The sequence below is a fragment of the Nannospalax galili genome, unplaced genomic scaffold (assembly GCF_000622305.1).
Source record: "Nannospalax galili isolate Female #2095 unplaced genomic scaffold, S.galili_v1.0 scaffold103, whole genome shotgun sequence".
Taxonomy (NCBI): Eukaryota; Metazoa; Chordata; class Mammalia; order Rodentia; family Spalacidae; genus Nannospalax; species Nannospalax galili.
In genome coordinates, this window is record NW_008352136.1 from 3,320,799 (window position 1) to 3,344,291 (window position 23,493).

Below are 23,493 nucleotides of genomic sequence, written 5' to 3' on the forward strand. Positions count from 1 at the left end.
ACCATTGTTATCAATATCATTTAAATAGTGATGACCACAGGTGCTATTGCAAATCATGAGACACAAAGAGGAGGTACTCAGAAAGTTCACACTAGAATTCAAACACAGAGTTTGATTCCAGAACTGTTTCAGACCATTTCGTGATCATCATAGGTGGTCTCTCAAATTCATGTAGACACAAGAGATCCCTCAAATAGCATTTGAGGCTTTCCCAAGTCTAGTTAAAGAGGAGCATGTTTTTACTTGTATGTGTGTGTGTGTGTGTGTGTATGTGTGTGTGTGTGTATCCACATATGTATAGGTTCCCATAGAGACTCAAAGAGGGCATCAGTTCCCCCTGGAGCTGGAGTTACAGGTGGTTGTGAACCACCTGATGTGGGTGCTGGGAACCAAACTCCAGTCCTCTAGAAGATCAGGAAGTGCTCTTAACTGCTGAGCCGTCTCTCCGGGCCCAAGAAGTAAGCTTTTTGCATATGTGTTTTCATGTGTTAAAATACGCTGACTATTCTTTAGGGATTCTTGCTTTAAATTTTTATTGTTCACTGGACGTGATTCTTGATTGACATGTCAATTCTAGTCTTTCTACAGTCCTTCAGGTTTTCTACTTTTGACTCTATCTCCAATATTCCCTAAATGGAAGTGCTTTTTGAGATTAGAAGGCTGTGGACAAAGAGGGAGGGGCAGAGACACCACTGGAAATCTCTGCTGGCTTTGTTAATTCCTGTGATATTTAGTCAGTGGATTGGGGCAGCATTTGAAGAAAGCAGTTGTAAAAAGGGCTGTGTGGTATTTGAGAACCATCTTCTGAGGATTCTTCTGTTCTTCAGAAGCAGAGACCCTCCACATCTGGTGATGGTTTCTTCCATATCAAGCACATCCCCCAATTTCTGCTCTAAACACTCCCTTTGTGGCCAGAGATCAGTGAGAGAGAAAATTGATCTGCACTAGCATCTCCATCAGCTGCTGCTGGAGTTACTGCCCCACAGCCTAGTAGCCCTTCCTATTTTGAGGTGCACGCTGTATTTAACTAAGATAGACGCAACCTGATTGTCTCATTTAGGTGAACTTCAACTTGCCAATTGGAAAGAAGAAATCAAAAGTAGATTTACTCCCTATTTTTAAAGTCGATATTTTCAAATTAGATCCTCCTCAAATTTCGCTCTGTTAAGACAGGCAAGTAGATCCTTTTATTAGGACCCTTTGGGGCATCCCTCTTTTACAGGCCAAATGAGAAGATTCTTCTTAGTCCATGTTTTGAAGCTCAGTTAAATAAATGTGATGGGTTGAGCTATATTTGTGCCCCATACTCAGCCCAGTAAGATTCCTTGAACTCTCAGTTTGTCCAAAGATCTGGACTGTGAACTTGGTGAGTTGGCCCATGATGCTGAAGCATCCAAGGGACCGGAAGGCACAGTGGCAGCCATGTGCCAGCATCTTGCTTCTTTGTGGTATCAAAGATCCATCTCAGTGCAGGCAGCAAGGCTGGGTTTCACCTCGCCAAAAGGAAGAAAGTAGGAGCTGAGGAGATCCTTGAAAAGACCATGAGGTCCGTGGGGAAGGGAGCAGCCTGTCACCTTCCCTTCACGAGCTCCTCTCCCGAGGGCACAGAACCAGATGGAAATGTCACCTGGCACGGAGTGTTTGATCGATGCCGGTCCACACCCGGCCTATGCTGTGACAGCGCCTTGGTAACCACACGCAGAGGTTCCTTTCATCTTTAATTGAATCCTAAGAGGTCTATTTTTTTTTTTAGAGGTGCCAGCTTAAAGTAATTACTAGAATCCCCAACAGGACTAATCAGAGGTTCGTAGAAAATGAAGATGGAGGAGAGGTTCTTCACCATAGGTTTCCGATACTTTGTTCTAAGATTCAGAGCAGGGGTCACAGTTCTTGACATCCTGGGCTACTAGCAGTAATCTTGAAATCGATCCCTAGCCAGTCAGATAAGAGAAGCTGATTATTCTGCCTGGGTATTTCTCCTAGGAGGGCCAGACACCTCTCGTTTTCATCAGCTATTTATCAAAATCAGATTAGTAAAAGAATAATCAGATCAGAATTGTTTACGCCTGCCTGGATCTCGAATTACAAATGACTTTCCTGTGTGCTGCTTGAGAGAGGCACCCTGACCTATGGATGAACCAGCCTTTGTGTTCCTGGCACCTTTATTGAACCTGTAATGCCCCAAAGACCACAAGCATTAAGCCTGGCTGTTGATTACTGTAAGGCAGGTGAAGACAGTTCCAGTGGGGCTGAGGAGATGCGGGTAACAGATCTATCTTGGTGATAAGTCATAAGTCAGTAATGGGTTGTTTTGAGCTCTCCCAAGTAGAAGACAATGGAGCATTTAGTAGTTTCTGGAGTTATGTAAGATGGCTCTTTCCAAACAAAGAGGAGTCAGGACACACAGCCAACGGATCGAGCACAAGACGCAGTGTGGTCTGGTGGTTCCAGGGAGAGACGTGGTCAGGGTTTCCTGGGTTCAGTTCCCAGCCGAGACTCTGACTCAGGGGTAAGCAGAGCCAAGTCTCTGCAAAACCAGAGGAGACAGAACCACAGGTCTGTGCTCAGGGACTCAAGGAAAAACAGTTTGGAAATTAAAAAAAGAGATCACCCTGTCAAGCTACAATTTGTGAGTTTTTCAATAAGAATGGAACATTTTTCCTGCTTACTGGCTGACATCTTCTTGTGGGCCAGTGTGAAGGCAGGCCAGTGTCAGGGTATTCAGTGTGGGATGAAGAGACAGGCCTTGGGGTCTGAGGGAACTTAGTCAACCTTGGGGATGTCAACAGGACTCAGGGAGCCACACTGGGGGCCACGCCCTTTCCCTGAATTCTTCCCTACCAGTCATCTTGCCTTCATAGGAAATGCCCTCCAGACCCCTGCAAGGAAATGCCTCTACCCCTTCACCTTTCAATGGGTCTGAGTAGAGAGCTGCTCAGTTATAACCAGCAACCTGTTTAGCTACAGAGCTGGGGAATGAGAAGTGGCCTCCATGTCCTACCAACTCTGGAACTCTATCAAAATCCTGGTTAGGCAGAGGAGGCGGTGACTACCTGCACGGTTGGGTTGGGAGTAACTGCCCAGTTCTCTGTCCTCTGGCATCACAGTTCATTTCTCTAGATCATCCAAGTTTGCTTGTGTTTAGAAAGAACCTATTTAAGTGTGACTCATATTTATGAGAGTCCGTATTAGCCGCTACCATTTGCGTTAACAATACCTTGGTAGGATCTCAGTGAAAGGAGAGGTTGATTTGCTGTGGTGTGTGTGGGTTTGCGTGCATGTGCATATATGTGTGTGCATGTGTGGGTATGCATGTGTGTCTATGTGTGTTGTATGTGGTGTATATATGTGCCTTTGTGTGTGTGCCTGTGCGTGTGTGTAGGTGTGTGCATGTCTGCATGTGCATGTGTGTGCGCTCGCATGCCTTTGTGTGTGCTTGTGCGTGTGTGCACATTTGTGACTGTGCATGGGTGTGTGTGCATATGTGTACACACACGTGTGTGAGTGTGCATGTGTGTCTATGTGTGTGGTATGTGGTGTATATATGTGCCTTTGTGTGTGTGCTTGTGCGTGTGTGCACATTTGTGACTGTGCATGGGTGTGTGTGCATATGTGTACACACACGTGTGTGAGTGTGCATGTGTGTCTATGTGTGTGGTATGTGGTGTATATATGTGCATTTTTGTGTGTGTGCTTGTGCGTGTGTATGTGTGTGCATGTCTGCATGTGCATGTATGTGCACTCACGTGTGTGTATGTGTGTGCCTTTGTGTGTTCATGTGCATATGTGCACATTTGTGACTGTGCATGGGTGTGTGTGCATGTGTACACACGTGTGTGAGTGTGCATGTGTGTGTGTGTGTATGTTCTCTGAAAAAGTGCAGAAAGCCCCAGAAAGGAAAGAGGGAGCCACCTTGGTCATCTCCCCAGAGCATCCGGAGCCCACTTTGAAATCTGGTGGTGTGAGGTTTACAGCAAGGTGGTTACGCTCACGCCAACCCAAGCCAGGCCGTGTGGAATTGAGTTTTGCTGGGGTTCCCTCATCCAGATATACTCAAGAAGTCACCTCTCAGCTTTTCCCACCCATTGACTCAGTAGTCAAACTCCGTGTTGTGAGGCCTAAACTGCCCTGTATTAGAGTGAAGGAAGCCCTCTCTCCTTGTGAAATTATACAGCTTCTTTTTGCAACCATCTAGGCAAAACTTTCGTGAAAGATACCAGCTCTCAGGTGAAGCAGAGAGAACAGCCTGTTTGGTGAGAGTCATGGACGCTGCCCTGAGAAAGAGAACTTAAATAATCCACCGAGGACAGTAGTAACTTGAACGGCACTTCTCTACTTGGTTTCTCGAGTTTGACAACTCACCCTGCCTTTCACACCCCTTCGGCCTTCTCGGGGACACTAGTGGGCTAGTAGATTCACATCTGGGAAGATGGAAGAAACCCGTTGGTGGATCTCACAAGACTGCAGTCATCTTCTGAGGTCACAATGCTCTGTCCTCCAGTCAGCGTCTTGTCTGCAATCACACCTGATCAGGCAAAGACAACATTGCAAGTGTTTCTGGAGAGAAAGATCTGGAAGGAAGCTCAACAGAGTGAACGAGACATTTCACCTAGAGAGCAGCAGTCTGGGGCTGCCAGGGCTCTGGAGGCCGCTTTCCTCTTGCTCTTTAGTCCCTCCTCGGTGCTAGCCAGCCCCCTCCACAGGTTCTGGACGTATCAGGGGAGCTACCCCGTTTCTGGGCCCCTACCTGCCTTTCCAGTAGGCTTCCTGTGGAAAAGGGAAGACTAACCAGCACTGCACACGTAAGACTCCAAGTCTGCCCCCTAGAGAGGATGCTCTCCCTGAAACCTTTGTGTTTGGAGTACTTACAGAATCTGCTTTTCCCAAGAATAATGTGCTTACATGACCCACATTCCTTTCACAAAAGACTTTCCAATGACCTTCCCCCCCAAAAAAAACAACCACCTTTACATTCCCAGGCTTTCCCAGGGATCACTGTACATATGTAAATATTTGCTGGGAAGATTTGTAAGAATTGAATTGTCTCAGACTTGTCATCTCCAAATCTTGATTTTGCTTTTGCTTAAAATTTGAATTTCTAAAAATACATTGTAATACGCAAATTCTTGTACTTCATAAAGACTAGCTTATAAAATATTTGAATGTGTCCAATGAAAATATATTAACTTATCATCACCTATTAAGATGGTTAGGCTTTATAATGGGAAAAAAGTAAATTTCTGGTTGTATAATTTCAATAAATAGTTGGCCACAAACTTAATGATTCATGTTCATGTTTCATTCCTAACTTGGAGAATGAAATTCTTTTTTTTTCTGGAGACAAGGATCGCTTATATAGCTCAGACTGGGCTAGAACTTGTCTCAAACTGAAGATCCTCCTGCCTCAGCCTCCGCAGTGCTGGGATTAGAGTAAGTGAGGCCACGTTTGGTTTCCATTTCGTAGTTTTCTGACTCCGCTCTAAAACAACTCTCTTGTGATTCCTGAATGAGAATACTGGGAAAAGCAAGCCAAAGGCGCTTGATGGCTGGCTTTTAAATCAAAGAAAGACTGTCTATCACATCCTACTCTGCAGCAGATGGGTAATGTACAAGAGCTCAATAAAGATTGATTTTAACAGGGCTAGGGAAATGCTCAGTGGGTAAAGTGCTTGCTGCCCAAGCATGAGGACCTGAGTTCAGAGCCTCAGCACCTATGTAAAAGCCATGTGTGGTATACATACCTGTAACCCCAGCCCTGGCAGAGGAAAAGGCAAGATGGAGACAGGTGGGCTATTGGGGCTCACTGGCCAGCCAGTCTAGCAGGAACTATGAGCCCCAAGTTTAGGGAGAGACCCTGTTTCAAAAACTAAGGTGGAGAGTTGACAGAAGTAGACACATGCGATTAACCTCTGACCTTTACACACATGCACACATGCATGTGTTATGCATGCATAACACACAAACATATGCACCAATACATATAAATAAGTAAATACATAAATAAAAGATTTGTTTTTAAAAGTTTGGGTTAAGCAGGCCTGATGGTGAAGGTATAACTCAAAAGTTTGAAACAGGCTGATAGGAAGTTCAAGGCCAGCCTGGGCTACACAGTGAGTTCAAGGCTATCTGGGCAATTAAATGAATCCCTATCTTAAACTAAAAACAGATAAAGGACTTGAGATACAGCCCACGGATAGAGCACTTGCCTGCACGTGCAAGGCCATGGGTTTAATCTCTAGCATGGCAACAAATAAATAAACAACTTGGGCTTAAGCATGTTTCCATCATATTAAATCAGAAGTTAGATGAAAAACAGAAATGTCTCAGGCTGGGGGAAGAACCGTACAATCCACAGAAAGCAACACGCAAGGGTCCAGGCCACTCGTCAGTCTGTGCGCTCCCTGTCTGACACTAAGGATTGGTGCTACTGTGTTTTAAAAGCAGAACGCCCATGGGGGCCCCTTTGAGACCCTGTCTGGTTTACTGAATGTAGTCTCATGTGGGGCAGGCAGGTGCTATGTCCATGAGATATGTCATAGGCCACGTCAACCATTTACAGGAGGAGGTCCCCATGCAAGAAGGCCCCTCATCAGTCTTTCTGCAAAGGCTATTTCATCAAACTCCCCCATGACGCTATGAGGCAACTTCCATTTTTCTCTGTTTTACATACCAAATGGCTTGGAAAAGTAAGAACCAAATGGCTTGGCCAACATTACAGCTAATCAATAGCAGTCAGACTTGTAACCCTGGGCTCTTAACACAGAAGGAAATCCAGCGTAGAATGCGAATCCTTATGTGTTTCTTGCCCTGGGCAGTCTACAAGCTTTCCTAACAACAAAAGAAACTTACAGGATAACCAAGAGTTCATTGCCTCAGAGCTGGGAAGAGGGGGGCCTTGTATTCAGCTATGAAGAGGAAAAGACCATCACGTGCATGTACGTATGTATGCACATATGGACATATGTGTGATTGTAGACTATGGTGTGATGTGTGGCCCCAGTCTTAAGGCCCAGCTTTATTTGACATTGATTGATAGAAATTAAGACAGCATTCCAAATACTTCTCCAAAGATTTTCTCAACTCACTCTCTGCCTGGGGACAAATTATAACCTGGGAAAAGGGAGTCATACTGACATTGGTTCTTGTCTGTTACCAAGCCAGGGTTTTTTTTTTTTCCATTCCTTTAAAGTTTTTTTTATTAATTCTTTTAAAAAATATTTTATTTATTATTTTTATTTTATGTGTATGAGTGTATTGCCTGCATGTGTGTGAGTGCACCTGTGTCGTGCAATGCTGCAGAGGTCAGAAGAGGGTGTCCCCTGGAACTGGAGCTAAGGACGGTTCTTAACCACCATGTGAGTACTGGAAATTGAACCCAGGTCCTCTGCAAGAGCAGTCAGTGCTCTTAACTTCTCAGCCATCTCTCCAGCCCCTAACTTTTTTTAAAATTAATTCTTTAAGTTAGCACACAAACAATGATTTCATCTTGGAATTTTCATCTATATATTCTGTTCTTACTCATCTCCTTCCCCACTACCACTAGCCCCTGTACCCCTCCCCCTCTGTCCCCCCCTCTGTCCCTGGCTCTCTGTCCCCGTCTCTCTGTCCCCCTCTCCCCCATCTCTTTGACCCCATCTCTCTGTCCCCCCTCTGTCCTCCTCTGTCCCCCGTTCCCCCCTGTGTCCCCCCCTCTATCCCGCCTCTGTCCTCTTCCCCCCACCACCCTGTCCTCTATGGCCCCTGCTTCCAGGTCACATGGATTTTGTTGCCCTCCACCCCCACCTCATCTCCTCTATGATCCTCTTTCCTTTTCTTAGTTTCATCTCTCTCACACACACACACACACACACACCACACACACCAATTTTAACTCTAGGTTTCACATATGAAAGAAAACACTGTCTTTCTGAGTCTGGCTTACTTCACTTAACATGATGATCTCCGGCTCCTAAGCCAGGCCTTTGAAGTAAACACGAACCTGACAGATTTTACATACACCAGTTCACGTGCACCAGTCACTTAAAGGTAGATTCATATTTATGTGTATGAGTGTTCACGTACATGTATGTATACCACATGCATGTCTTGTGCCCACATAGGCCAGAAGAGGGTGTCAGATCCCCTGGAACTGGAGTTACTATTGTTAGCTGTCATGTGGGTGCTGGGACTCCTCGGCAAGAGCAGCAAGTGCTCTTAACTGCTGAGCCATCTGTCCAGCTCCTTACAGTCACTTTGAAGCATACTTCAACAACATTTCTTCAAGGGTTATGAAGTTTATTAATAAAGAAAATATGCATTACACAACTCCCCCTTAAAATCAACCACTTCAAATGTATAGAAACGACTTCCTCTTCTGATTCGTTCAAGGTCAGGAGGACTAAACTGCAACAGATCGATGACTTTGAAAGGGATAATGATCATTTGAGAAAGCAAAAGACTAGAATATTAAAAGAAATAAATCAAGGTATTCATTCCGGTGACTAAACCACTAAGCCCTGCACCCTGAGTTGGCATGCATGGCCATCGGCTATTCTGAACTTACAGTGTGCATTTAAAACCACAGTAAGAAGCTTTTGTGCCAGAGCAAAGCCTGACAGCATATTTACAAAATGTATAGCCATGTACCAACAGTTCACAGAAAATCACTAGAAAACATCCAGGTACATTTCATGTTTGCAGATGACTCGTTTGGCAGGGCAGCTTTTAAGTTTATTTGATTTGTCTTTCAGTAACCATTCCACAGTCGTCCTCCCAAATATCCTTTGGACAATCTTTACTACAATTTCATACACATATTCCAGATATTCTGCACATAAGACAGCAAGAACAAGACTATTTAAAGATCATCATGTCTTGGCTACAAACAGAAAATATATATAGCATGGAATCCCGCTACCAGACCACTCTGGAAGGCCCCCAGAAGAGAATATGTAAGCTCTCAAACCAAAAAACCGTGCGGATTGTTGCTTGACTACAGTGTCTGGGCTTTGCAGTAGCTATGTTTCAGGCATGGCTCCAAGGTGCTGCCTACACCGATTTGGACAGAGCGTGGGAGGCACAGATGTCGGTCACGTGAAGGCACGGAACCTGTTGCGTGGGCTCCTTACAGTCTGTACATCCAGCCTGCTGTAGTCCTCCTATTTCAAGTACTGCCAAGTCCCGGCTGCTTCTCTTCTTTCCAGTCTGGATTCCTTTAATTCTCCTGTAGGAGCTGGGGAGGAGGACCGCACAAACCCTGCTGTTTCATACGGTTTAGGACACAGTCGCCATCCTGGCTCCTTGTCAGATTTTCAGTGTAACATTCTGCTAAGTGGGAAGCTGTGTGTCTGCTCTTTTTCTGTTGCCCCTACTGCAACGTCAATATTTGCAAAACATAACATCAAAATACTTCAAATCCAGCCCGAAGCAGTTCGTTATTCATGCAGCACAATTCTTACACGTATCAATACACAGTGAGCTCGTAGCAAAGCATGCTTTTATTTTGCTGCGTTCCTTCTGTTCACTTACAGTGTTTTCTCTCTTTGGGGATTTAAGAATAATTTAATCACATAATAGTAAAATCCCCGTGGCATAAAGACACAATATTTTAAGTTTAGTTCCATGTCAACTCTTGTGTGCTTGCGTTATTTAGGAAAAAAAACCTACAGGCTGAAGCTATTCTAGTTTTTCAAAGACCCTGTGAATCATTTGTAAAGTGGAGAGCACCGTAAGGATGTGGAGAATCTTAATTCTTCATATAAAAATCCGTAGAGTTTGCTATAAAAAGTTGTGATAGGTCTTCAGGTATACATCTGGGGTACCTGACGCAGAGTAGTGGCTAATGGTACAATAACCTTCCTTTTAAAAGGACAGTCTACAGCATCCAGATTCTCTATCTTCTTTCTGTAGAAAACTATCACAAGTCATTGTGAATTTGGTTATTCTTTGTGTGTACATGTTCATACATGTGCATCTGTATGTGTATGCATGTGTGTGTGCATGTGTGTGTGTGTGTGTGTGTGTGTGTGCATGCATGGCTGGGCCAGAGGTCAACCTGTTGTTCATTAGGACTCATTCACTTTTCTTTCTTTTTGGGGCTGCTTTGTTGTTTTGGTTTGTTTGTTTGATACAGGGTCTCCCTGTAGCCCCAGCTATCCTGGAACCCACTATGTAGACCAGGCTGGCCTCGATCTCACAGAGATCTACCTGCCTCTGCCTCCTGAGTTCTGGGATTAAAGGTGTGCCACTGTGCCTGCCTTGGTTTTTCTCTTTGAGACAGAGGTCTCGTATTACCAAGTCCTGGAGCTCACTGAGGAGGTTAAATCTGGCTTCCCAGAAGCTTCAGGGATTGGCCATCTTCATCTCCTTCTTCTCTCAATGCTGAGATTCCAAACACATGTCACCATACCTGGCTTCTTTAGGTGGGTTCTAGGGGTTGAACTCATGCTTGTGTGGTAAGCACTTTGCCACTAAGCTATCTCTCCAGCCCGAGCTGGTTAGTCTCAACAATCACAAAGGAGTTTTCGGGGTGTCAAGAGGCCTGGTGTTATGTCCATGCAACTTTTGCCTGTGATCAGTCCTGCTATGGGGTTTTATCCACTAAACTCCCTTATGGGCCTTCTCACCTGAGCTAACAGGCAGGAAGGCCAAATTTAAAGCAAGTCAGAACACAGAAGGTTTTAACATCTGTTAATTGGATGTTTTTTTCTGGAGGACATAACAGACAGTTATAATCCTCGAGCTTACTGTCCGAACATTTTCCTTTTAATTTGGGTATTTGTATCACGAAGAAATAGTACCATTATCACCACTGATAGACCCTCCATCCAGCTTCAGGGGCAAACAAGAGTATGCTTTCCTCTGGGAAGAATTTTGTGATTGGGAAAGTACATGGACAGTCAACTTGGACAGCACACTGGGCTGAACTGTTATCTTGATCTTCAGCTTTTAAGCACACCTACTAAGAGAGAAATTCCATTTTGAGCTCCTTTCTTAAAACATTTAGATACTCTTATGAATTTGGTAATAACAGTAACAACAAAACCCACCATACCAAGGTACTTGTGTCTTAAATCCTAGTTGGTTACAGATAAAACAAAACTAAAAACTCCCCTCTAAGTCCATAGACATATTGTCCAAATAAGGACTTCAAGACATTCTGAGTCTCTACGTCAACTGTGCATACACATCAGTAACAAGATGGCACCTCAAATCCAAGTCTGACAGAACTTGCCACAGAACCCAGACCCCCTCAAAGGTGCTTAGCTGTCGAGGACGATCCCTTTCAACAGGCCACAATGTGCTATTAGTATAACATTGCCTCTGACAAATGCTCTTGTTTTTCCCTTTTAAAAACTTATTTGAATTTCATGTGTATGAGTGCATTGCCTGCATGTGTGTAAGTGCACCCGTGTCATGCAATATCAGCGGAGGTCAGGAGAGGGCATTGGCTCCCCTGGAACTAGAGTTACAGGACAGTTGCTGGCTGAGAACTGAACCTGGGTCCTCTGCAAGAGCAGCCAGTGCTCTTAACCACTGAGCCATCTCTCCAGCCCCTTGTTTTTCCTTTTAAAAGTGTTTTAAAACTGAGTATTAATTAAAATTTTTTTTGGTAAGGCTTGGCTTCCAGGAATGTGGATCTTTACGTGTCTCCTCTTGTGAGCGTAATTTTTCTTAACACCAACAGCACTGTCTCAGTATAACCATAGCTCATTAAGTAGACTTCTGAGCATAATTATAATGAACAATTAGGTGGAAATTAGTCTTAATGATTTGTTTTAGATGATAGAATAGAAGCATAATGTAATTATTTTTAAACCTGCTCCATCATTAGGAATTCTGTCGCACTGCCTTTCAATGACGGCCAAGCAGACAATCATTCTGGCTGCCGCACAGGGCCCAGTTGGGGAGCCGGGCCGAGGCAACTAGAGGGCTGCACCAGCCAGGTGTTTGGTTCCCTTTCCACTATGATTTTTAAAGCTATTTCATGCCTTGAAGACACCTCTACTGGGGAAAGTAAAAACATTCAACAGAGATCCAGCGTTTCTGCGACGTCTTTCTCCCAGATGCCTGTGGTAACGGTGGGAAATGGGAGGGGCTGGCGGTCCACAGAGTCTAGAAGGAGGGCCTGCAGCCAGTTCAGAGCACCACACTGGACAGACAGGAGAGCAAGCTGGGTATATCATGGGTAAAATGAGAGATGGGAATAAGCTCCAGGCTTCAGTGACAGACCTCGTCATTCTTTCCGCTTGGAGTTCTTTTCAGTCTTAATGTCCTTATATCAACTTGGATCCTGTTTCTCACAAGATTTGGAATTAAAGGTGTGCGCCACCACACCCGGTCCTTTTTTAAAAATTTAAAGTATATTTTTAAAATTATGTATATGTGTATCTATCTGTGTGTGGGCATTTGAGTCCCCTGGAGCTGGTGTCACAGAAGGTTGTGAGTTTCCCGATGTGGGTGCTAGAACCCGAGTCCTCTATGTGGAGTGTGTGCTCTTAACTGCTTAGCTATTGATCTAGCCCCATCCTCCCAAGAATTAAAAAATAAAATAGAGACTCAAAGAAATGTTCTTTTCTTTTCTCAAAAATATAAAAATACTCATTTAGAGAATGAATAAGCATTTGTTGTCCAAAGTTTGCCTTTTTAAAAAAAGTTGTGTGTTTTTCACTTCAGCTAGTTGGTGTGCCGTCTCTCACCTCTGAGCAAGGCTGTCAGACCCTTTGCTGCTGACCTTCAGAAGTCATTAGGGAGCACAGCCTGACACCCACATAAAAGACCTGGTACCTGTGTTTCCACATCACAAAACAGGCCAGCAAACACACAAGGCCGCAGACCAAGTTTAGCACCATCTGGATGATTAAGAACAGTTTGAATGTCCCAGTGACGCTGCTACAGTCGGTCACATCCCTGTAAACAAAGGTCCTGCTGAGCGGCTCTGAGGAGGGCAGTTTGCACCGGCAGGAGTCAAGCGAGGTCTCGCAGGTAAACTGTTCGAGCAGCGAATAGTGATGAGCAGCGAAGGCCACGGCCAGCACACAGACCATCAGGCTGAGGGCACTCAGCAGGAAATAGGACAGCTACAAGAGAGAAGAAAGCCTTTCAGTTACAAAGAAACAGCCAGATGCAAAGCTAATTAATAAACACTCCTCTTTCTCTCTCAACAAACCCTCTGATGGAAGGGCCATCTCTTCCCAAAACATAGTGCCCAAAACATGGATATTACTTCATGTCGATTGATTGGCTAACTGATGAATGGGCTGACTGATTTCTGGGACAGGGTCTCATGTAGCCCAGGCTGATCTCAAATTTGATATGTAGCTGAGGATGACTTTGAATTCCTGACCCTCCTTCCTCCAACACTCAAGTGCTGGAATTATAGGTGTGTGCCCACCTTAAACGGTTTGCCATACAGACATTGTCTCCTGTCATGGATTGTACAGACTGCCTGATTGTGGGATACTTATGTGTATATACAATAAGTGGTTTAAGTGAATGCCAAATCTATCCTGGACGATACATTATGCTTATTTTTTAATCAAGAATGGATGATCAGAAATGGAAACAAGACTGGAAAGAACACGTTTCCATAAAGCAAACGCCGTGTTGGTCAAAATGATCATTAGTTGTTCAACTAATAACACAGGTTCAGCCGCAAACACTTCACTCATAAATGTCAGGAGCCTCAAGCAAGAGGCTGCTGGGAGAAAAAAATAAATGATGGCCTTGGAAGTTGGTGACCCCGCCTACATGTTAGCTCTGGATTGGAAACAGCTGGTTAAATTTCTGACTCAGAAGGAACTGTGGGATGTCTACAGAATTCACTGATTTAGCTTACTGAAACATCTGGAATATTGTGACCCAACGTTGTGGGTATTGACTGAACTATAATGAAACTGTTGTATAGTACAAGAAATGTTTGTGTGACCAGATTCACACCTGTTGAGGTGAAGGTCGGTTCCACAGACTTGGGAAGCAGTGGCCACAGTTTGTAGGGGAAGATTTATGTTGCCGTATGACCAAACGTTGTTCCTTATAAGGAGGAGTTATGGTGAGCGGCCAAGGGTGGCCTTTGGATTCCTGCCTCCACTTGTGAAGTGTTGGGATTTCAGGCAGGTCCCATCACACCCAGCCGAAACATCTCGTATCTTAGAAACACAACAAAGATCATTTGTCTTTGACATGTTTAGGGTTCCTTGAAGGGAAGGAACCAGATTAGTACAAAGTGGCATTATATAACTTACGAAGGGGTTTTTTAGTTTGTGGTATTGAAAGCAGTGTGTTGCTCCTGCCCCTCAGAACATTCAGTGACTATAGTTTATGCAAAAAAAGGAGTGTTTAGACTTTAAAATATGACCTTACTGCATGAGGCTAATGGGATTGAATATTTGAAATATTCTGGATTGTTCTAAAATATTCAAGCTTGGTGATTGAATTTATGTATTTATTTATTTATTTTGGTGAGTAAATTTAAACTCTTGGTGCTGAGAGCTAGTTTGGGCTGGTTGTGCTTACGTATGTGAGTGTGTGTGTGTGTGTGTGTGTGTGTGTGTGCGCGCGCGTGCTCATGGAAGCTGTATTTCCAGTGCAGCAGAGAGCTGGGAACTATTTGCTCTGGGAACTTTGGAACATCGTGACCACCAGCAGGAAGGACCCACATCACGATGCTCATCTCACTCTGAACAGTCACCTGCTTAGGATGGCCCCAAGTGGCATTTTCTTCACTTTTTTTTTTTGGGTATTAACAAATATATCTTGTAACTGTGTTTCTATGCTCCCATCCTCAACGTATCCTGCCATTGCACACATGTGCTCAAATACATATGTATGCATACATGTCCTTAAACAGTAGCTATCTATAAAACACGGGGGAAGGAGTCTATTTATTAATAATGAGTATTTTGTTTATTTTTAAAAGAGGGCTGGGCCTGAAGGGATGGCTCAGCAATTAAGAGCACTGATTGTTCTTATAGCAGACCTGGGTTCGAAACCCAGCACCCACATGGCAGCTAACAACTGTCTATAACTCCAGTTCTAGGGATCTGATGACCTCTTCTGTCCTCTGTGGGCACTGCATGACATAGGTTCACTTACACAGATGCAGGTAATACACTCATATACATAAAATAAAAATAAATTAATTAAAAAATTAAATTAAAAAAATAGGGCTGTAGCTGGGTGTGGTGGCACATCATCCTGGGCCACCTAGCAAGTTGGAGACCAGCTTGAGATGATGAGAACCTGATTTTTTTTTTTTAAAAGCCGGACATGGTGATGCTAGTTTTTAATCCCAGCACTCAGAGACAGAAGCAGGTGGATCTCTGTGAGATGAAGACCAACCTGGTAGGTAGGAAGGAAGGAAGGAAGGAAGGAAGGAAGGAAGGAAGGAAGGAAGGAAGTTAGTTGGGGACTGGCTGAGTGGCTCAGCAGATAAAGGCACCTGTCTCCAAGCCTGGTGACCTAAGTTCAATCTCCAGATTCACATGGTTGAAAGAGAGAATAGACTTCCACAAGATGTTCTCTCACCCCCACACACATACGCAGTAACACACATACACAAACATGCATGCAGACAAAATATGATTTTAAATTTTAAAAAATATTTTTATTTTATATTATTTGTATGAGTGTATTGTCTACATGTATGCAAGTGCACCTGTGTCATGCAGTGCTAGGGGGCCAGAAGAGTGCATTGGATCCCCTGGAACTGGAGTTCCAGGTGATTATTGTCATTGGGTGCTGGGAATCAAACCCCAGTCCTCTGCAAGAGCGGTCAGTGCTCTTAGCCACTGGGCCTTCTCTCCAGCTCTAACCAGTGTTTCTTTACCCATAAATCTGGGGTGATGACTTCATAGGATCATTACCAGGGTCAAGAGTTGGTATCCACAAAGGGCTGGGCACACGGGAGCCCTAGTTGGTTATTTGTGAGCTGACCCGGCTCAGGAGAAAGCATCTGTTTCCAGGAACCCTCGAGAAAGAACTCTGCTGTCTGTCTGGTTTCCTCTCATGTGGGAGGGACAACCCAGACTCTGCTTGAGATGGAGACACCTACACAGACACAGTGACTGCTGGGGTTCGACCTTGCTCCTTAAACATGCTAGAAGTCGGCATACCGAAGACAGAGGAGAAATGGCTCCTCTCAGCCCCCACACATCAAACTGACCTGAGTGCACGACTCCAGCTAGTGACACTCAGTCAGATGCATCCTAAGTCACAGTGACACACCAGGTCCTGCACCTTTGGGCTACATCTGCCATAGCACAGCACCTCCCTTCGTGGTTTTAAAGCTGTCTGACGGCAACACGCTCCTGTGTTAGAATCCATAATTTAAAATCAAGTGTCTTGTTTCGCCTTCACGGCAGGAATAAACTATCAATGAAGGCATGTGTGGTGACTTTGAGGATCTCAGCTCAGGGGGCCAGAGTTCACAGGAGTAAGCGCAGAGCATCCCCAGGAGGTCCCACGCATATCCAATCTGGCTGCTGCTTGCACCCGGCCCTGCTCTAATTGGAATCTGGCTGTGACTTTCCCAGTCAGAGGATTTGGGGGCGGGGGCCTGTTTGGATTTAATGATCTCCCTCCTGCGGTCTGAATAGTAAGGCACTTGTGTTGCTAGCAAGCTGCAAGGGATGTGCCTGCAAGGTGTCCACAGGCACATGACCCTGACACATTTCAGCCAATGCAAGAGAGCCCAAGAAGGCGGGGCCACCCCAAAGGATGGGGGCAGGGTTGCAGCAACCGTCTAGGCTAAGACAGAGGCCAGGGAGAAAGCAGGGAACTGTTGGTAGTCTCCAGGGCCTACCCTAAGAACAAACTGGGTGTGCCTGTGTCTGTGTATGTATACCTGTGTGTATGCCTTGTGTGTGTGTATGTCTGTGTGAGTGCCTATATGTGCGTGTGTATGCTTTGTGTGTTTTTTGTGTATATATATATAGTATGTATATGCAAGATAATCGTCATGTGTGTATATGTCTCTATATGTATATGCTTGGTTGTGTATGTTTGTGTGTGTCTGTGTGTGTATGTGCAGGACAATCATGGAGTGTGTGTTTCTCGGTGTGTATATATATGCCTGTGTGTGCCTATACAGTCTATAAGACAATCATCGTGTGTGTGTAAGTCTCTGTGTGTATATCTGCCATGTGTGTACGCCTCTGTGTGTGTGAGTGTGTATATGAGTGTGTATGACTCTGTGTGTATGCCTTTGTGTGCATGGTGTGTGTGTGTGTGTGTGTGTGTGTGCGTGTACAAGACGGCTGTCATCATAGACTGATGGCTTGCCCTAGCTATCTGGGTGCTCAGTAAGAGAAAATAAATTCTCATTAAAAAGCTGAGGCCATTGTGCCTATGGGTGGGGAGACGCTAAAATGCAGCTGTGCAGGTGACAAGCTTGTGAACCCCTTGTCATTCTTCCTGAAAGGCGGTGGGAGCGCGGGGGACACCGGCTGTGCCCTTCTGGAGCCCAGCTGAAGCCTTCCTTGGACTGAAGAGGCCATAGAGGGCATTGTAGCTGGCAGCCGCCTTGCTGAGGTCACCTCAGGGGAAGAAAAAGTGCCTCGGTGTCTGTCAGTGTTTGTCATGGGTGAAGGAGAGCGAGAGCTAATGAGGTCCTGGGGAGGCTCTGTGCTGCCTGACACTGGGCGTCACTTTTTTTTCCTTTCCCACTTGTCTTGTTTTTAAGGTGCAAGTTGAGGTGCCTGGCGGGGGGAGGTCTCTGGAAGGGAGGCTTTGCCCCTGCTGTTTCCTGAGATATGGATGTGAAGGAGGAAGTGGGGAAAGAGGAAGTGAGCATGCTTGACCTAAACAGATGGAAATCTAAGTTAGGGTGTGTTTACATCAATCTCCTGCAAATTTAGCAGGTATTTCCTACCAGGTTTTCAACTTTCTTTTTCCTATTCTTACCACCAAGCCTTGTCATTTAGGCAAACTCAGGGGGGGAAAAAAAAGAAAGAAAGAAAAAGGAAGAAAGAGAGAGAAAAGAAAAGAAAAAAGCATGAACTCACAACTGCTCTCTTTGGTTTTCTTGTTAAATCAAGTCCTTGGACCAAAAAAGTGAATTTCCCAAATGGTTGCATATGCACCCAAATTCCAGTTCTTAGCAAGTAAAAATAGCATTACTTCATTAATTAGAGAAGTTGTGTCTGAGTGTAGGAAAATATCTCAGACCTATAGAAAACACTGCAAACGTATGCTCTAAGTCCACCACTCAGGTAGTTTCCTATGTGCGGTAACACATTGTCATCCTGTGGAATTATGCCACACGTTCAGTACAGCGAGCTTTTTGTTATTGTTTATTCATGGTTGTTTCTTTGTTTCTCTTTTTTTTGTTTGTTTGTTTGCTTGTTTGTTTTAAAACAAGGTCTCACCCTGTAGCCCATGCTGGCCTGGAACCTGTGGAGATTCTCCTGTCCCAGCTTTTTGGGCGCCGGCATCACAGATGTGAGTCACCACACAAGGCTGTGACCAGCTCTTTTTAAAAAAATCAATGTAATCTGAACTATTTTACTCCATTAACTTATTTTCTATAGCATGATTTTTTTTTTTTCCTCATTGCAGCTTGTTTGTTTGTTAGTTTGTTTGTTTGAAACAGGGTCTCCCTGTAGCCCCAGCTGTCCTGGAACTCACTATGTAGACCAGGCTGGCCTTGAACTCACAGAGATCCGCCTGCCTCTGCCTCCCAAGTGCTGGGACTACAGGCATGCGCCACCACGTCCGGCTATAGCATGATTTTTAGGAAAAAAATTTATGTGTATGAGGTATTGCCTGCAGGTATATAAGTGCACCTGTGCTGTACAATGCCTGCAGAGGTCAGTGTTGGGAAAATGGATCCCCTGGAACTGGAGTTACAGATGATTGTTAGCTGCCAAGTGGGTGCTGGGTCCTCTACAAGAGCAGCCAATGCTCTTAACCGCTGAGCCATCTCTCCAGCCCCAGTGTGATTTATTAAAGTATGCGAACATGTTGCTTTTTATAAATTCATACAAATGAAAGACACACATACTTGCCAAGCCATGCAGAACCCAGTCACTTCCCACAGACTATTGGCAAGGCCCCCTGGATGCATGCAATGTGCCTTCTCTGTGTCAGTGCTCCCACCTACAAGGGGAAATATGCCTAGATTGTTTCATTATTGAAATATTCCAAATAACCCCAAATACGAAGGCAGGCACTGAGAGACACCTTTCCCTGGCCAAGTGTTTTGTTGAACTGATAATTGTTCGACATTCCTTTTATGGGCATTATAGGGCACAATTCATATGCTCTAGGCCAACCCAGCTCATGGAAATTAAGACTTAAAAAGGGCTAGCATTGCCTTGGGGTCTGGACGAATGCCCTCCTAAAACATTTGTTGGCCTGTCTGAAAATTCAATTTCTAGACCCATCAGATATGCAGCGCCTTGAAAAGAACTCTCATTTTGTACTTGTCTTTCTTTCTGTGCAACAAGTCTTTGAAAAGACAAACAACTTACTTTCATAGAAAACTGGACGCATGTTCTCTCATCAACTTGATAGGAGACACAAAGCATAAACAGTCCCAGGTAGGCGACTACGCAGACCTGCAGCAGGGAACAGTGCAAAGAACATTACTGGGGCACGTTGGGACTCCAGCGACACCACACTCAGGGCCTCTTACCAGTCACATCTGTGTTATCAGGACTTTCATTTTACGTATGTGTTGTGGGCTTTCTCAACTTGTAGAACACAGATTTAAAGGTTTATTTTTATTATTAATTATGTATGTGTGTCTGTGTATGTATATGCATGTTAAATATGGGTGCCAAAGGAGGCCGGAAGAGGGGGTCAGATCTCCTAGAGTTGGAATTACAGGTGGTTATGAGCTGCCTGATATCAGGTCCTTTGCAAGAATAGTACACTCTTTCAATTGCTGAGCCATCTCCCCATGGAACACAGTTTTGTTTTTTTTTTTCTGTCTTTTTGAGAAGGTTTTCCCTGTAGCCCCAGCTGACCTGAAACTCACTATGTAGACCAGGCTGGCCTTGAACTCACAGAGATCTGCCTGTCTCTGTCTGCCTCCTGAGTGCTGGGATTAAAGGCATGCGCCACCACACACAGCCGGAACACAGATTTAAAAGAGTAGAGTAATTTATTTCAATCTATCCAGTATTTAATAAGTCCTCTTGTTCTCCAGGTAGTATGCAAGATTCTTTAGAGCATAAATAATAATAAATAAAATGTAATCTATTTTGATTAGTGCATTCACACACTCTTCTAAGGCAGAGCATTATACCCCACAGCCATTGGAGAAGGGGAAAGATGGAAGAGAGTAAAGCAAATTTGGAGATACAGAAGGTTTCACTCAAGAAGTGTATTCGAAGTGGTCCTGGGAAGAGATAAGAATAATGGTTACAAACAGCACCCCAGGTCTTTCCCAAGGGCTCCTGTGTCCTTCCTCCCATTCCTCCAAAACCCCATAAAGCAGGTGCTGCTGAGACACCCCACCCCATGTTTGCAGAAGGAGAAACACCGAGCCAGGGAAGCAGGGGCCTGGGGAAGCCCCTGCAGCTACAGGAACAGCCCAGAGGTGAGACAGCACAGCACACGCTCCAAAGGGCACATACAGCCCCGCAGTAGGATGAACAAAACAGAGCAGAGGAGACAGGGAGAAGACCCAAGACTCAGGGGCGACGAGGAGGTGGCTGGACTCCGGAGCGTGGCTGTGACATGACTTGCGGACACATTTCAGGAAAACGAGCAGTGCTGTTAGGTGAGTTTGGTAAGAAGAATCAGATGCTACTTTACTAATCTGGGCAAGATTAATATGCCAGTAAGGTGGGTGTGGTGCCTCACGCCTGTAATCCCAGCACTGTGGAGGCTGAGGCAGGAGGATGTAAGTTCCAGATCAGCCTTCTGACCACTGTGTGACTGATGGAGGGCGCTTTGAGAGGCAGAAACGGAAAGCAACCTTCAAGCTCTTGAGTGAGGAACGTGGCAGAAGTGGACTGCCTCACTGGAGGAAGGCTGGCCAGAGGAAGGACACCCTGCTTGTCTGCCAACCTGCTGTTCACTCCAATAAGGAGTTGTTCAGGGTTCTATTAAGTCTACATAATTGGCTTCATGATGAAACTTTCACACATGTATATAATGTACTTTGATCATATTCACATACTACCCTCTTTTGTCCCATGCTCAGTGACCCCTTCTTTTCTCAAACAATCTCCTTCTATTTCTATCTTTAAGTAGGAAAAACAATACCAAGGTGGGGCTGGAGGGGTGGCCCAGTGGTCAGGAGCAATTGCTGCTCTTCCAGACAGCCCCAGCGCGGTTCTTCACACGCACATGAGGCGACACACAACCACCTGTAACTCCAGCTCCAGAGGATCAGGAGTCTGGCCTCCAGCCTCTGTGGCTACCCGTATACACGCAGCATACACTTATACGGACATATACACATAAGTGAAAATACAACTAAACCTTTAAAAACTACCAGTGAGGTGTGAGTTGGGTAAGGCCTGTGGGGAGTCACTGCGCATTCTCACATGAAGTCTGCAGATCGTAAACCAAGGGACAAAGACTTTTTTTTTTTTTTTTTTTGATTCCTTGTTTTTTGTTTGTTTCTTTGGAGGGTTTTTTTGGGGGGGAGGTGGTATTTGTTTGCTTAATTGGTTTTGGTCTTTTTGAGACAAGGTCTCCCTGTAGCCCCAGCTGTCCTGGAACTCACTATGTAGACAACTCATAGATACCCGCCTGCCTCTGCCTCCTGAGTGCTGAATTAAAGATGCCCTGCTAAGGCCTCATTTTTTGATAGAAGGTTCTAACCCAGCTTCTTTGGGGACTGCTTCATCTTGAAGCACACGCCTGGGCTCCTACCTCAGCTTCTGTCGGCCATGCACAGCGTCAAGATTTCTCTTACATAATTGTCTTTGTCCCTGGAGGCTAACAGGCTGAAGACTCCACTTCCTCCGTCTTTATGAAAGACACACATATTCTAATTATCAGGATGAACTAATGGGCATTTTTTTAAAAGATCAGATTCAGTTCTTCTGGCTTGAACAAAATTTCCCCTTTCAATAGCAGCTACACGTCGCCTTCCTCGGGCCTGGCTTCCAGCACGACGTTAAGGCAATGCTCAGTCACGCTCAAGAACATTTCACTGATTGGGTCGATGGAGCTTTACAGAGGACGTGAAAACCTCGGCACTGTGCTGTTCTAGGACTCCAGGAATTGAGGAATGAAAACCATAGTCCTTCGCTCTAAGGATGACCCAGCCTCCCAGAATCTCTTATTCTAGGAGGATAAAAGAGAGAAGGGAAGTGCCAGCATAGCAGAGGTACTAACAGCATAGGCAGCAAGAGTACCCAGGTGCTGTGCCTGGCCTGAAGCGGGGGGCTCCTGGATGAGGGCATGGTTGTCTCTGTCTACATGCAACTGAAGTGGTAGGGAACACTGATCCAACCAGAGAGAGTCTTGTCCACATAGAAACATGTCCACAAGGCTGCCCATTGATGAACCGTGGAGTCCTGAACAGAAAGCGTCTCAGATCTACCTCTTACATCTTCCGAACACCATGCCATAGCACAGGGCACTTGTTAGAACGCTTGGGCCAGCTCAACATACTTTACTACGTTAGCCTGAAGAGGCTTGAGAGAGTAGGGCTTTGTTTTCTTCCCACAGCTTTGCATGATCCAGCAGTGTTTTTTAATCTGAGAGTTTATTGGTGGGGTGCATAAGCATGCTCTAGAAGATTCGTATTTATTGAATATTTCAAGCTGATGTCTTTATGACCATGAGCAAGAAACTGGATTTCTCATGCCAGACTAAACGTCGTGCTTCCTGAGCTGGTCGGATGTGGACATATCCGGGAAGACACAGTGTTCTGGCTTCTCAGGCAAGGAGTTGGGGGGTGCTTGTTAATGCATGAAAATCCAGGAATCTGATCCAGAACTCCCATCAGATATGGGGGGGGGGGCACACAGAACAGGAAGTGGATGTTGGTATGAGGCTTGAAGGAAGGTCCCTGTTGGAATGGGCCCAGGCTGGAGGAGGGAGGGGGTGGGCACACAGCACAAAGCCCAAAGTCCTGAACAGAAAGCGTCTCAGATCCACCTCTTACATCTTCCGAACACCATGCCATAGCACAGGGCACTTGTTAGAACGCTTGGGCCAGCTCAACATACTTTACTACGTTAGCCTGAAGAGGCTTGAGAGAGTAGGGCTTTGTTTTCTTCCCACAGCTTTGCATGATCCAGCAGTGTTTTTTAATCTGAGAGTTTATTGGTGGGGTGCATAAGCATGCTCTAGAAGATTCGTATTTATTGAATATTTCAAGCTGATGTCTTTATGACCATGAGCAAGAAACTGGATTTCTCATGCCAGACTAAACGTCGTGCTTCCTGAGCTGGTCGGATGTGGACATATCCGGGAAGACACAGTGTTCTGGCTTCTCAGGCAAGGAGTTGGGGGGTGCTTGTTAATGCATGAAAATCCAGGAATCTGATCCAGAACTCCCATCAGATATGGGGGGGGGGGCACACAGAACAGGAAGTGGATGTTGGT

The 23,493-nt window shown here is 45.1% G+C and overlaps 1 protein-coding gene across 1 annotated transcript in view; it reads right to left on the reverse strand.

Annotated features, from left to right (window-relative positions):
• Positions 1-10,693: 10,693 nt before the first annotated feature.
• Sspn (sarcospan) overlaps positions 10,694-23,493 on the reverse strand; it is a 35,719-nt gene continuing 22,919 nt past the window's right edge. Inside the window, exons 2-3 of the mRNA XM_008849008.3 lie at positions 19,449-19,535; positions 10,694-13,058 (exon numbers count right to left, since the gene is read on the reverse strand). Coding sequence (XP_008847230.1) covers positions 12,693-13,058; positions 19,449-19,535 — 453 coding nt within the window. The 3' untranslated portion in view covers positions 10,694-12,692. The remainder of the gene's footprint in view (positions 13,059-19,448; positions 19,536-23,493) is intronic.